Below are 15,819 nucleotides of genomic sequence, written 5' to 3'. Positions count from 1 at the left end.
TGAACCTTGGCCCAGAGAAAATGACTGTGCTTCTGGATCATTTTTAGATATGGCTTCTTTTTTGACCTATAGAGTATTAGCCGGCAACGGCTGTCACGATCATTAGATGGAGTCCCCATGAGCTTTAGTAGAGGGCACTCCAGTCAGGACCATTCCACCCATTCACCACCAGTTGTCACTTGGACACTAGCACCTCTCAAACTGTTGCACCACACCCGAACTACATTACCCATGAGTCACTGCATCACAATCACCCTGCCACACCTGCACCTCATTCATCAGCCAATTTCCTTGCCACACCTGCACCTCATTTACACACACACATTAAAGCAGCACACTCACTCTCACTCACTGCGAAGTCTTGTTTAGCCAGTCTGACATTTCCGAGCGTTTGTCAGACTTACGATTCTGGTTATCCCTGACACACCTGACGCCATTTTTGATCTCTGCCTGTATGACCATTCTGTTTAATAAATGCTGCATATGGATCCGAACGCCTCCAACTCATTGTTACAGAAGACTTCGCCAAACCAGGATCCAGCAGCTTTAAGGAGTAAATCCAGGTCAGCCATGAATCCAGTAAGCCAACTTATGCGTTTATGTCAGGGATAACCAGAATCGTAATCAGAAACAAGCAGGGATCGGGACAGGCAGCAGAGAATCAGAGTCGAAATAAACAGTCCAAAGGTCAAAACACAGGAATAATAAACACAGGGAAAACGTTTGGAAATGTCAGACTGGCTAAACAAGACTTCGCAGTGAGTGAGAGTGAGTGTGCTGCTTTTATGTGTGTGTGTAAATGAGGTGCAGGTGTGGCAAGGAAATTGGCTGATGAATGAGGTGCAGGTGTGGCAGGGTGATTGTGATGCAGTGACTCATGGGTAATGTAGTTCGGGTGTGGTGCAACAGTTTGAGAGGTGCTAGTGTCCAAGTGACAACTGGTGGTAAATGGGTGGAATGGTCCTGACTGGAGTGCCATCTACTGAAGCTCATGGGCACTCCATCTAATGATCGTGACAACGGCAAATGGCACGTTGGATTGTGTTCACCGACAATGATTTCTGGAAGTATTTCTGAGCCCATGTTGTGATTTCCATTACAGTAGCATTCCTGTATGTTATGCAGTGCCGTTTAAGGGTCCGAAGAACATGGGCATCCAGTATGGTTTTCCGGCCTTGACCCTTACGCACAGAGATTGAGATAATATTATGCACTGTAGATGATGATAACTTCAAACTCTTTGCAATTTTTCTCAGAGAAACTCCTTTCTGATATTGCTCCACTATTTTTGGCCGCAGTTGGTGATCCTCTGCTCATCTTGAGTTCTGAGAGGCTCTTTTTATACCTATCATGTTGCCAATTGACCTACTAAGTTGCAAATTGGTCCTCCAGCTGTTCCTTATATCTACATTTAACTTTTCCGGCCTCTTATTGCTACCTGTCCCAACTTTTTGGGAATGTGTAGCTCTCATGAAATCCAAAATGAGACAATATTTGGCATGACATTTCAAAATGTATCACTTTCAACATTTGATATGTCATCTATATTCTATTGTGAATAAAATATAAGTTTATGAGATTTGTAAATTATTCCATTCTTTTTTTTACTCACAATTTGTACAGTGTCCCGACTTTTTTGGAATCGGGTTTGTATAATATTATATTTATATAATAAATGGTAAGGCAAATTTTTCACCAGCCATTACAACAATCGTCAGTGTCCCATGATCCTTCAGAAATCATTTTAATATGCTGATTCAACATCAGTGTTGGAGAAAAAATGCTGTTATTTTTGTTCATATATATAATAGTAATAAGCCATCTGAAATTGTCAAGAGGCTACTTTTAGTTGCATACACTAAAAATCAAAAAGACATTGCGCTTTTGTAAAATAAAGAAAACAAACAGGACGCGCTTTCTGCAGTCTCTGTCTGTGCGCTCTTAAGTGCTGCACAAAACTTAAGCACAGCAAGACTCAAAGTATAGTCTATCTGCCTCACAGATCTCTCTAACAGTGCTTTCACTGTATTGAAGATGACACACTGACTGAGAAAACAGTAGTTTATTAATAAATAAATAAAATATCTCTTTGATATACTGTATAGTAATTACTTTTGCCAGTGCTTTGAATAGGCTATATAAGTAAAGGTTCACATTATGTCACTACAGTGTTACAAAGAATAGTCCTACATGCTTGTCTGAACCAAATCAATATTTCTGACCAACATAAAATCGGCACATGTCCCCCTATACAATGCTTCTTGCTGAGGTTAAGCCTGACAGACATTACATCCCGAAACAAGACTTCCTTTGTACAAAGGACTGACATCTGACAGTGCAGAAATGATTGAGGAGTAGTGGATTGTGGGTAAATATGAAATAGCACATCAGGTTAAACCTCACAAATAAGTCATATATCTGTGTATGATTGTACCTGTAAATCTTTGCTGCTCTACTGTCTGTCTAAACCTGATATGAACAGATTGATTGACAGCAACAGAAGGATAAGAATTAAGGTGTTTGATTGATTGAGAATGTCATTTTATGACCCATTACCCGTCATCTTCCAAAATGACACCTGAGGAAAAGTAAACGCACAGTCACACACACTTTTTTCTCCTCTCCCTCCCATAAACACTTCGCATTTTGCCATGAAGGGTTGCCTAGCAACAGCACACATTCCGAGATTGTTTACAATGCTTGAAAAATAGTTCAGTGCATAAGGAGCGAAAAAGACAAGAGATCACTAAGAGGAAATCACACTTTAGTAAGGTACCCATTAAAGTTCAGCTAAAATGAGAATTATAGGCACAGTCACATCTGTGAATGTGAATAAGCAACTTATGATTTTTGTATCAGTTGTGAATCATCCAGTCTGGCCTCCCACATAAAGGAAATTCCATTTGTCACATTTTTTTCATCATATTAGGATTGTTCCATTATTGGTCCCCAAAGGAGAAATTTCACTAGGCACAACATCACAATAAAAAGAGAATAAAAACAAAACACATTCCAATAAACACCTAAACATCAAAGACTTTACAAAAAGTTTCCATTGAGTTTCCATTAAAAAATTTTAGGATAGTTTGAGAAATATGCTTTTATATCAATTAAAAGTAAAACTATTCTCATTAAACAAAGTATTCATTTTCTGAAAAAAAAACAACAACAACAAAACAACAACTACTATTTTACCCAATATTTGTAAGTGCTATTTGTTTTTATGTTTATTAAAGTATAACAATGTTAGCTTAGCAACATGGTAATATCAAACTCTTTAAGGGTATATTGTCTCTTTTGTGCAATTTCTGAGGAGTACAATTTGTGCTGTGTTTGGATTTGCTGTCTATGTAGAGTCTTCTAAATCAGTCACTAGTGGTTCCATTTAAATAACAATGCTTCCTTAAATGTAGTTACCCTTCTAGGGAACTCAATGTTGAATCCTGATGGACACTTTGGGAAATTCAGCCAGCATGACTGGTGCCTGAAGCATGTGTAAAACAACTCCAATCTTATTGGTCCATGTGGCCTGTGATGTCATAGGTGGGTATTTAACCCTTGTGGATTGTTCAAATTCACTACCCTTTCGAGTTGTTCCGGATGAAAACATCCACTTAATTAAACTGCTGTAAAAATGTATCAGATGCATATTTTTTTTTCAATTTTCTTTTTGCATAAATCTTTTAATCAACCTCAGTTCTGATCAAAACTACCAAATGTTTTTTTTTTTTTTAAATCCAAGATTTTAACTCTTTAATTGCCAAGTTCATAAATGATGTCACTGATATGGGGGAAAAAACACACAAAATGACTAATTTTCAATATAAAAGTAATTGTGGCTGGATTTTTTTTTTACTTTTTATAACAGTCTTGGGCATGTCAAAGATTAGTAGCAACATTGGCTTTGATGCATTTTTAGTTTTTGTGCAACATTAGATAAAAATTTCTTCTCCCTAATTTGTTGTTGGTGGCTGTTTTTGCCCCATTGACTTCCATTATAACGAAATTTTTTGATTGCAAAGCCATGACACCATGTAATCATGCATTCTTGATTGTTTGTGGTTTTCCCTTTTGGGAAGAGGTAAAATTTGTTAATTTTACAGTTGATCACTAGGTGGGACCATTAACCCTTTAGATAGGCCTGTGCAAAAAAAGGCTTAGTTTCTGGCTTGTATATGGAGTTATATGGAGTATAACAGCAAATTAAAGTGTTTGTGTGTATGTGAGATTCTTGATTGTTGGTGGTTTTCCCTGTTGGGAAGAGGTAACATTTGTTATTTTTACAGTTGATCACTAGGTGGGACCATTAACCATTTAGATAGGCCTGTGCAAAAAAAGCTTAGTTTCTGACTTGTATATGAAGCTATATGGAGTATGACAGCATATTATATTGAGTGTGTATGTGTGTGTGTGTGTGTGAGAAAGAGAGAGAGAGTGTGTGTGAGAGAGACCTTTGCGCACTTACCTTAATGTATTTCAGAAAATCACAATGTACACCTCAGCTCTTAGAACTACATGGAGTAAACAAAAGTGTATTTATGCACCTGCTGCCTTTTAATGGTGGTGAAAGTATTCGGTTGTTAAGTGATGACGTAAGAAGCGCTGTTTCCGGGTCCAGGCCTCAACTCGCTTCACTTGAGAATATGACCTCAGCAGCCGTTTATGAGCACTGTTTATTCATATTGATAATTTAAGTTGAACGCTTTCAAACATACAATATACACTACAGTCTCCGTGCTCACAGCGTCCCAAAGACAAATAATTTTTATATATTTTTTTAATATTTATATTTTCATTGTCTGGCTATCTGGCACTTCGGTATGGAGTTAAAGGTTAATATTATAACTTTTTCGCTAGTATTCTATCATATGTGAGTTTATATTAGCACCTTTTGTTGTTTTCTCGTGGTAACTGATAGAGCGTTTGGACGCGGAAGCGCTGCTACGTGACGCCAGACTTAACAAGCGAATAGACTAAACAAAAGCAAAGTACGTGGATTTAAACACTTGCATGCCATCGTGCTGGATATTTAATGGTGAGAAGAGCAGCAAGCAACACGAGAAAGGGCTTGACTTGTACCAAAGTTTTAGAAATGATTATGTAGCGTGACCCCTCCAGCATTTGAAGTTGGTATTGCATTTTGGTTCATAATACATTATGTTCATAAATTTGATGCAAAGTAAATTTTTTTACAGGATTTTAAGGTTTTAAACTGGCTTTACCATCAAGAAAAGAGGAGCATTTCACATAAAGGCCATCTGTACTTTTCACCATCAAAAGGAAGCAGGTGTGTAAACACACTTCTTTTTTTATTGTTTACTCCATGTAGTTCTGAGAGCATGAGGTGCATATTTTGATTTTTTCAGATACTGTACGTCAAGGTAAGTGCACAAAGGTCTCTCTCACACCCTCCCTTTCTCTCTCTCTTTCTATCACACACACACACACTATAATTTGCTATTATACTCCATATAACTCCATACAAGCCAGAAACCAAGCCTTTTTTTTGCACAGGCCTATTTAAAGGGTTAATGGTCCCACCTAGTGATCAACTGTTAAAATAATTTTTTTTACCTTTTACCAAAAATGAAAACCACAAACAATCAAGAATGCATGATTATATGGTGTCATGGCTTTGCATTCAAAAAATGTCGTTATAATGGAAGTCAATGGGGCAAAAACAGCCACCAACAACAAATTAGGGAGAAAAATTTTAAATCTAATGCTGCACAAAAACTAACAATGCATCAAAGCCAATCTTGTTACTAATCTTTGACATGCCCAAGACTGTGATAAAAGGTAAAAAAAATCCAGTCCACAATCACTTTTTATATTGAAAATATGTAATTTTGTGTGTTTTTTCCCAAATCAGTGACATCATTTATGAACTTGGTAATTAAAAAGTTAAAATCTTGGAATTTTTGTTAAAAATTTGGTAGTTTTGATCAGGACTGAGGTTGATTAATAGATTTATGCAAAAAAAAATTAAAAAAATATTTATCTGATACATTTTTACAGCAGTTTAATTTAGTGGATGTTTTCATCCACAAACATCACGAAAGGGTAGTGAATTTGCCCACAGTGTACCGTTGAGTTTTTGAAAAATTTCAAAGCATTTTCCCAAAATATGGGTCAAAATAAGATTTGTCACCAAAAATCATTCCATTAGCTCAAACACAGAGAAAGTTGTGGCCAAAATAAGACTCAACTTTACCCCCTAGTGGACGAAAACGTCCCCGACAACGCACAAGGGTTAAAAGTATAAACGGGCACCTGCTTTTGTTGTCCTCGGAACCGTCTGTTTGTCAATGTGTGTGAAACATGACCCGAGCAGCGCTTTGAGGAATGTGTGCCTCCATGTTTGGATTCTAACACTTGTGGCCATATTCTAACCTTTATGTTTTTGTCTCCGCAACAACGTGCTCTTTGTGTTGAGTCACACTGATAGCTCTGCTTGCGCTTGTTCCTATTCCCGTGGGATATGGGGCAAAGCGTTTGTCTCGGGTTGTTGCCGCGGCTCAGTTTTTATCAGCTCACAGCGATTGCTTTGATCTGCAGCGTTCACAAACCCTTTACAATCGGGTTGCCAGATGCCGCTGTTACTGCTAATGTTGCTATAACGATTAAGAGTGAGCATCGAGTCATTTTTGCTCAGGGCATGCTAGATTGTGGGCGGAGCTATATTCAGCTCAGACATGCCTCTCTAATATGCATGCTATTGTGTGTAGAGAGCCTCACTGGGCATGGATACATACTAAATGATCTGTGGAAAGACGCTGCGAGCTTTCTCTCTCAGGGTGTTTCAGTAATCTAGAGTGGTTACGGGGAATGTTCCGTCCTGTGTTTAGCTGGATGATAAGTTTGTGAGTGTAGCTGTCTGCGGATGATTATTCTCCAGCTCAGGTTTGCTTTGCATGGAATATAGCAGTCTGATGGCAGCTTTGTTCTAGCCTGCTTCATGGTCTGGGCAGACTTTAACCCTATCTGAGGGAAATGCTATTTAAGGATAGTTGTGTCCAGCCACCTAGTGTTATGGCTGTTGCTTGCATCAGGCTTTGATCTGGACTAATGGGTTTTTATGTGTTCGCTCTTTAGCAAATCATTTACTTGATGGTCTTGATCTCCTATTGTGAGCCTCTGGTCAATATATCAGTGCTCACTAGCATACTATGGGACTGAAACTGAATGGAGACTTCCTTAGTATAGCTATCTAAAGGTGGTTATATTTTGGCTATTGTTATGGCAGGATGGGCTTACTTAAATACAGCCCCCTGAAGCTAGCTGTGTTAACTTGCCCTTTCCTGGAATTGTAGCTATCAGAGGATAGCTATTTGCTAGCTCTGTGATTGCTCAAATGCTTAGGGGTTTCAAGTAACAGTCTCCTTGAGCCCTGCCTAGTCTGTGCTGTCTCCCCTTATATGGTTTATAATTAGACAGCCCACTGCTGGTGGTCTGCGTAGTCTCAGTCGGTCCCCTTCTGGTATCCTTCCTAGGTACAAGACTTTCTGAGAATATCTATATGCTAGGTTATGGACTGCTCCCCTTCTTAGGGTTTTAACATATGCCTAGACAGTGCTATCTCCCCTGCTAGAATCGTAAGTAGATAGCCCACTCTCTGTGGTCTGGTCAGCTACAGGAAGGTTTACTTGGATTTTAGTTTTGGTCCCATCGGGGGCCCCTTCCTAGGTATTTGAGGAAAGCTATGTGACTGCTCGCTTTCTTAGGGTTTTTAAGTAGTGGTCTCCATGAGCCCCTTGGTCTGGGGAGCCCTCAAGGAAGGTCCTTTGTCATAAGACCCTTTGGATACAGCTATCTGTGGATAGCTGTGTCCTAGCTCAGATTGTTGGTAGCAATCTTTGAGACTAGGCTTCCAGGCTCTTAGTGGTCTTAGCATAGCTATCTGAGGATGGTTGGGTTCCTAGCTTGGTCAGAATGTTCTCCCTTATCTGGAATCAGGCTCCCTGTTTCTACCAATTTATTTGAGTGGCCCGAGGCATCAATGGCTTGGCCCCTTTCTGAAGAAAGGTTTGGTGTATGTCTGTCATCTCCTTGGTGCACTCTCACCAGGTGGAGAGACATGTGCCTCGGCATGGCGTGATAGGATATCGTTCCCCAAAGTGTCCACCAGGATGCAGCATTGAGTTCCCTAGAAGGGGAACAACTGGGGTTACCCATGTAAACATTGTTCCACGAGAGGGAACGAGATGGTGCGTTCCCTTGCTATGCCTTCGGATTGCCTGTTTACATCTCCTCAGAAAACTGAGCTGGTGACGTATTCAGCAGGTGCCCTTTTGTACTTTAGGGTACCTGCCTATGACATCACAGGCCACGTGGACCAATAGGATTGGAGTTGTTTCACACATGCTTCAGGCACCGGTCATGCTGGCTGCATTCCGCAAAGTGTTCTCTCTCAGGGAACCAAGATTATAGATTTTTATTCATCACATACACGATTATATAGAGCATATATAACCAGCAGTAAAATGTGAGTAACTTGGGTTACATGGGTAACCCAAGATCAGGCCCATCGCGGCAAGGCAAGCAAACCAAGCAATTGCTTGTGGCCCCAAGCTGGCCTGGGGCCCCAAGACAATGACTGGTTAAGAATAAAATACAACGACACTGTGTGAGCACCCCTTTGATCGTCAATGCAATAAAGTGCAATGACACTGTTATCGGGATCCCCCTCAAGGGGGCCCCTCTCAGTAGTTGCTGACAGCAGCCAACCGACCACGTGATCTCTGCTGCCGGCAAAGATGATGTTCCATATGTAGACCTCAAGGCAGCTAAGTAGGTTTCTAAAACAGAGTTTATGAGTTTTGTTCTAAGAAACCATAATAAGTTATTTAGTAAAATGCTTTTTATAAAACTTTACAACATGGCCACCTAAGAAATTAACAGAATTAATAATAGTATTTTATTTGGCTTAAGTTTAAGTTTAAAGAGTTAAGTTTAAAGAGATTTGAAGATGACTTGAAAATTGAGCTAAAGATTTGAGTAAATGAGACTTACATGACCGTATTGATGCCAGAAAGCTGCTGGAACATCTGGAGTCCACAACCCACAATGAGAGCACGGCGTGCCGGAGGGTAGGTCAACATGCGCCAGATCACCGGGCCCTCTGAAAGCACAAATATAAATACATATTTACGTCAACATGTAGACCTGCATCAACAACCAGAATGACTCACATACTATTATAAGAACTACCTCTGTTAAAGCCTCATTTACACTGACAGCAATTAAATGGATTAAATGAGATTTGAAAGCCTTGGTGAAGTCACGGATGAAGATTTAGGAATGAATGGTATTCAGTTTATGGATTGAAGCAAAGCTCTTTTCAGGCTCCTAAAACAACCAAAAATATCAACTGACCCGTGAAGAAGCAACACTAAGAAATGGTGGTTTTCCAAACTTTATATTGACTGACACACACACACACACACATACATACATATATATTAGGCCTGCACGATATTGGGAAAAAATGACATTGCAATATTTTATTTTTCTGCGATATATATTGCGATATGAAATCGAATCAAATTTTTTCTTACAAACAAAAATGGGGTGAGCACACTTACATTCTCATTTTAAATGATTTAAACATCGACACCATCGTGTCAATTGATTAATATGTGCGAGGGAGAGAGAGCAAGACAGCGCTCGTGTTGTTTGAAGATGGTGAGTGTGCGGCCAAGGCTCGCTTACTCTCTCTCTCTCTCTCTCTCGCACGCTCTCTCTCTCTACCCTGTTACTGACAGGACTTAAAAACACATGCAAATGATAAACTTTAACTCTTTGATGGATAAGTTGTGCAATTAATCCGTGAATCACATTCGTCAAGGGCCGGGGAGCAGCTGGCACGTACAGTTAATGAACAACAGATCAACTACGACAGCCTACATCGCACATCCTGCGATGTGACTATCGTGGATTCGTACATTGCGATATCGATGCTTAAACGACACATCGTGCAGTATATATATATATATATATACACTGTATATATTGTGACGAGTGTCCCGATTCCACATCAGCGTCGCCCTGGTAATTCACGAGGAGCACCGGCTTGAGGCTCATCACGGGCTGATCACCCACACCTGCCTCTCATCACGGGCCTCATATAAACAGCGTGCACTCAGGAAAAGGGTGAGAAGCCTCTCCACGAGCTAGCACACTGACTCTCCTCTCTTCCTTCCAGAAAGCAGCCTGTGACCGGAAGACATTGCCACGAGCACTCCACCGACTCACCTGCACCTGGACCCGAGTGAGAGCACCTTTGCACGCTGAATCACCGCCATCACCCCCGCAACCCTTCACTTTATAATAGAATCCACCCTCTGGGGCTTTACATTTGAGTTTGCTCCTGCGTATTCCTTCCACCCCGCCACAATATATATATATATATATATATGTCACGGAACGCTCAACAACACCTCCTCCTGGTTTCACCAGATCCCTCTCTCCTGCGTATTTGGACTTTTCCCATTATCCACCTCTGCTCATTATCTCCTGATTAATCTCCTTATCATTGCATTATTATCACCTGTGTACCCTCAGCTTCCCTTTATCTGGACTGCTCTGGTCATTGTTCATTTGTGAAGTCTTGATTTACCCAAACTCTGTCTCTAGCTTATTTCTCGTGTTTGTTCTTGTGATTTTGACTTGGACTATGATCTCGTTTTTGAACCTAAGCTGCCAGCCCTATACCCATGCCTGTTTGAGTTACGATTCTTGGATTGCCCTTACCTGTGTGCTGTTTTGAGTTATTTATACTGGCCTTGCCTAGTGTTCTTGAGTTCTATGACTGTCTCTTGAGTTCTATCTCTGCTGGCTTACCTGTGTTAATAAAATACTTCAGATGGATCCGACCACCTCAGCCTCTTCGTCACAGAAGACTTTGCCAAAACAGGATCCAGAAGATTTCCATCGACTGGCCTCCGAGGTATCCTCTCAAGCTAATGTGCTGGCCGCCCATCAGCAACAACTGGTAAAATTAATAGCTTTCACTGAGGAGCTCGTGAGATCTGTCCGAGCCATATCCCTGCCGAGCGAGGATGAGAACCAAGCTCCGAGTCCAGCTGCAACTGCTCCTGTTCCACCTGCCATGAGTAACAATTCAAACCAACCGTGTCTGGAGAGAGTTGTGTTCCAAACTCAATATCAATGTCAGTTTAACTTCTGATTACTATCCCCAGGCCAATGGGCAGGTTGAGCATCTAAACCAGGATTTGATTCGATTTCTAAGAACTTACTGCCACCAGAATCAGCAGGACTGGAGTCACTTTCTGGCCTGGGCGGAGTATGCCCAGAATTCCCTGTTAAAGCCTGCCACTGGTCTAATGCCTTTTCAATGTGTTTTAGGTTTCCAGCCTCCCCTCTTCCCGTGGGCCGGGGAGCCATCCGACCTCCCAGCAGTAGACGCATGGCTCCGGCGCAGCGAGGCCACCTGGGATGCTGCTCACGTTCACTTGCAGCGCACCATTCACCGTTACCAGCATCAGGCAGATCGGAGGAGGCGTGGGGGTCCCAGGTACCGACCCGGCCAGTGGGTGTGGCTCTCTGCACGAGATCTCCATCTCAAGCTACCGAGCAGGAAACAATCTCCTCGTTTCATCGGGCCAGTTAAGATTCTTCATCAGATAACACCCGTTTCTTTTCATTTGGCACTCCCTGCTCATTACAAGATCTCACCCACATTTCATGTGTCCCTTTTCAGACCCACTGTCGGCCCCAGGAGAGAGAGGAGCCGGGAGGAGGTCACTCCTGTGCAGTCTCCCCCCATTGAGGTGGACGGCGCGGAGGCTTTCCGGGTGCTAGAGGTCCTGGACTCCAGACGTCACGGTGGGGTGCTGCAATACCTTATCAACTGGGAGGGGTACGGTCCCGGGGAGCGCTCCTGGGTCAGGTCTCAGGATATCCTGGATCCCACATTAACTGCTGCTTTTCACCGAGACCACCCAGATTGACCTGCTCCAAGACCCCGTGGTAGACCCCGCCATCGGCCAGGTCCTCGCTTGATTTACATAAACTCTGTCTCTAGCTTATTTATCTTATTTCAAAAGACCAATGATATGCAAGTGCTATAACAAGTCACAGTTAGCTTAATGCAGTACACGTAGCACGATTTTTTAAATCATATAATAAATAAAAGGAAAACGAAAAAATAAAATAAAAAGATAGAATAGGAAAAGGATAGAGCAAGAGGACCTTTTTTTACTCTTGTTAATTGTATAATAAATACAATTACATAATAAAAAAATAATATACAAATATTAGAGAAGCTAGTGTTAGTTTCTTATATATATATATATATATATATAGTGCAAGTTTTTTTAAGAATAGAAATAGAATAGAGAGTGCTAGAGTTAGAGGGTCAAACAAAGATGGAAGAGATGTGCTTTAAGCTGACTCCTGAATAATTCTTTCGTGTGACCTTTTGTCATTTCTCCCTTTGCACTGTGGCTAATCCATGGTATTGAAATAAATTACATACATTTGTTAATACATTCAAACATTCAATAAGATCAGCAAAGAGACTACAACAGAAAAATCATTAGTATTGAGAAATAAAAAAATAACAGAATAAGGCTTTGCCATGACACGCGGAGGAGAAAATTATGACAGAACTTTAATTTTTGGTTGTATTATTTTTTAACTCTATGCACTCACACATAAAACCCTATTGGGAGAGAAATTGTCCTGTGTTAGCCTGATATTGTCATTGGAAGCTTGCAGGTTTTCATGCCGAGCGATGACTGGATATTCTCCAGAGACAGCAACTAGAGACGCTCATTTGATTACTGCTCCAAACTCAAATTCATGAACCGCTCAGATCAGGCCTGTACATAGGAGCAGTGCTTTTAATGAGATGTTAACTTCATTCACACAGACATGCAATTTTACTTCTAAACAAAATTGGCAAAACATCTGTGTGCCCTTTTAATCTAATTACAGCACAGACTTGGAAACTAAGGAAGCACCTGAAGTCATCACCGAATACGATATATCTGGATCCAGTCTAAAATGAAGGACCATTTGTTTTCATTATTTTTTATATTTTTAAAGTATCATCCTGATTCTCAGTTTGTGCTTTTTATGTAATAATAATAATAATAAAAACAAAACAAGAAATTTATTAAGTGTACAAGTGAGTACGGTTCATGCTTTTTTCATTTAAAGTATATTTTAAAGTATACACACACACTATATATATATATATATATATATATATACCAGCAAAAAAAAGTGTTGTAAAGTGTATACTGTACAGTATGCAGTATTTGAATATGAATAATGCTGAATAGAGAAGATATTTGAAGAAGTGCTGCGAGAAAGCCCTTGAGTTTTTCTCTTAACACACTTTACACCCTTAAATTTGCTGTCACCCTGACGAAGATCTCCTCTCTATCTCCATGGAAACCACTCAGCCAGTTAGCATTACTCTTTCCTAATATTAAAGGTACAATCGTGAACTGAAGCAGTGAAAGGTTAGCAGTACAGCAGCTGGGGAAGGGCCTGGGTTGCGTGTGGCATGTGGGTTGAACTACTTTTTTAAAAGAGAAGGTAATTATTTTCGTTTTTATCCTCACTATCATGGAATCCCCAATTATGCTCAATTGCAAATGACACTAGCTAGAAAAACACCTTTTTACTTGAACACCTCTGTAAGCAATTAGAGTGTGCACTCTTGACTCTTGTGGCAAAAACTTATTTATGTGGAAATCATTTTACACATAAATTACTGTTACATGATCTCCTTACAGTAAAGAGACACACAAAATGATTTTAACATTTCACAACACTTGAGTTTGGTTCCACTGAGTTTTGCTGCAGTACATCATTATGAAAGGGCAACATTACATTTTAGTCACACGTAACAATGCAATCTCCCATAAACTTTGTGATAATGCCTATCTGGAAGGTTTTAATTAGAGTTCCATCCTATATTGAAAGAAAAACTTTTTTCTCATTTAATGTAATATTATCAGATGTTCAAAGAGATAATTGGAACAGCAACATATTTTGGTCATAAGGTTTATGGAAATATTGCAAGGGCAGTGATAACAACATCAAAACAATGTTTATGCAACATATTTATAGTAATACATTTATTATGAGTGCTGGGTAGATTACTTACAAATTGTAGTCCATTACTGATTACAGATTACATGTTTGAAAATAGTTAGTAAAGTAATCAAGGTTATTAATTTTAGGTAATGCAATCTAACAAGGTTACTTTTGGATTACTTTTTAACAAACTAGTTTCAAACATACCATTAACATACCACGCCTATATATATATATATATATATATATATATATATATATATATATATATATATATATACACACACATATATATATAATATATATATAAATATACATACACGTGTATGCATATATATATATATATATATATATATGCATACACGTGTATGTATATTTATTTATTTATTTATTTTCAACATTATAAAATGCATTACAATTTACATTACACCAGGGTTCCCCAAACTGTGCTTCATGTAAGATCTGCTAAACCATAAAAATAATTGAAACACTTGAACACTAAAAATATAAATATTATATTGGTTAACCTGCATGTCAACATCACCATTAACCAATAGCAGAGAACTATAAACATGCAAATGTGCTGTTCAATTATTTTAAATATTAACTTCCTGAGAGATATATTTTAAAAACATATTTTATTTTAAGGGGGTTGGCTGACACAATCAATTGTGAATTACTGCATTATATCAACAAACCTTTACAAACATGCCAGATTAGATTTATTTTCCCCCAGACTTACAGAATCAAAAATGACTGAAAATCACTTTTGACTGAAAGTCACCATAACTTGCATAATTACAGTATTTGTTTCATACATGATCTAATTGGTTGAGTGGTGCTTTTTCCCCCCACAAATTCAGAAGTATGATCTGCAAATTGATTTAAACAACATTTGTGAATATATTCAAGGCTAAATGGTATGACACAGTAGGATTTTTAGAAAGGAAAATGTAAAAGGGAAGGGGAAAAAAGATTCATTCACTGCTATTGTATGAATAACATGTAATCATGTAATCCATAAAATAACTGTAATCTGATTATGAGCATTTTAAAATGTAATATACAAATATTAAATTTTTGCAATCTACATAACCTACTATAGCTTACATTTAATCAGTGACTACCTGATCTAGCCTTAAAAATTTGCTTTTTATAATGCTATTTGAGCAAAAGAAACAACAATTATGACACCGTTGTTGTCAGATTTCACTGGAGATTTTAAATATAAAATGTAATCGTAAGCTTAGTGAACAGTTTTGAAGATATTTGATATTATTCCATTCAAAGTGATAGGAGCTGAACTTGCATGCCCAAAAGGTGTTTCAAAGATGGCCACCGAGTGACATGACTTGCCAGAGACTTTGCTACCCAGCACTATGAAAAAACATCTTTCATCTAAGCAGGCCCGGCTCCAGAATCAAATCGCTGAGGATGCTTCTTATATTAGTAAATGGTTTTAGTGCCGTCTACTGCTGTGGGGCAAAGAGCGCTCGTTTATAATCACTAAAAAGCTGTCAATCATCTTAGTTCATTGCGATTTCACAAAGTTATAATCAATGACGTTTTCTACACGGCACAATGAATTTACTATTTACAAATTTTGTCTACACCCTGTTAAAATGAGATGATTCGTGCTGAACACAACACCTAAACAAAAACTCAGACAATCTGAGCAGTGAGTGGATTCTAATTAAAATGCCTCTGATTGTCTGTTGTGTTCAAGAAATCAACAGATATGTCAGT

The 15,819-nt window shown here is 39.1% G+C and overlaps 1 protein-coding gene across 1 annotated transcript in view; it reads right to left on the bottom strand.

The window, feature by feature from the left end:
• The window catches only part of LOC132105931 (proton myo-inositol cotransporter-like), an 84,079-nt gene that overhangs the window by 26,487 nt on the left and 41,773 nt on the right, over positions 1-15,819 (bottom strand). Inside the window, exon 4 of the mRNA XM_059511478.1 lies at positions 9,013-9,121. Coding sequence (XP_059367461.1) covers positions 9,013-9,121 — 109 coding nt within the window. The remainder of the gene's footprint in view (positions 1-9,012; positions 9,122-15,819) is intronic.

Source organism: Carassius carassius, chromosome 26, assembly GCF_963082965.1.
Source record: "Carassius carassius chromosome 26, fCarCar2.1, whole genome shotgun sequence".
In the NCBI taxonomy this organism is placed as follows: domain Eukaryota; kingdom Metazoa; phylum Chordata; class Actinopteri; order Cypriniformes; family Cyprinidae; genus Carassius; species Carassius carassius.
The sequence above is the reverse complement of the archived record's forward strand: the minus strand, read 5'-3'. Positions and strand labels throughout refer to the sequence as shown.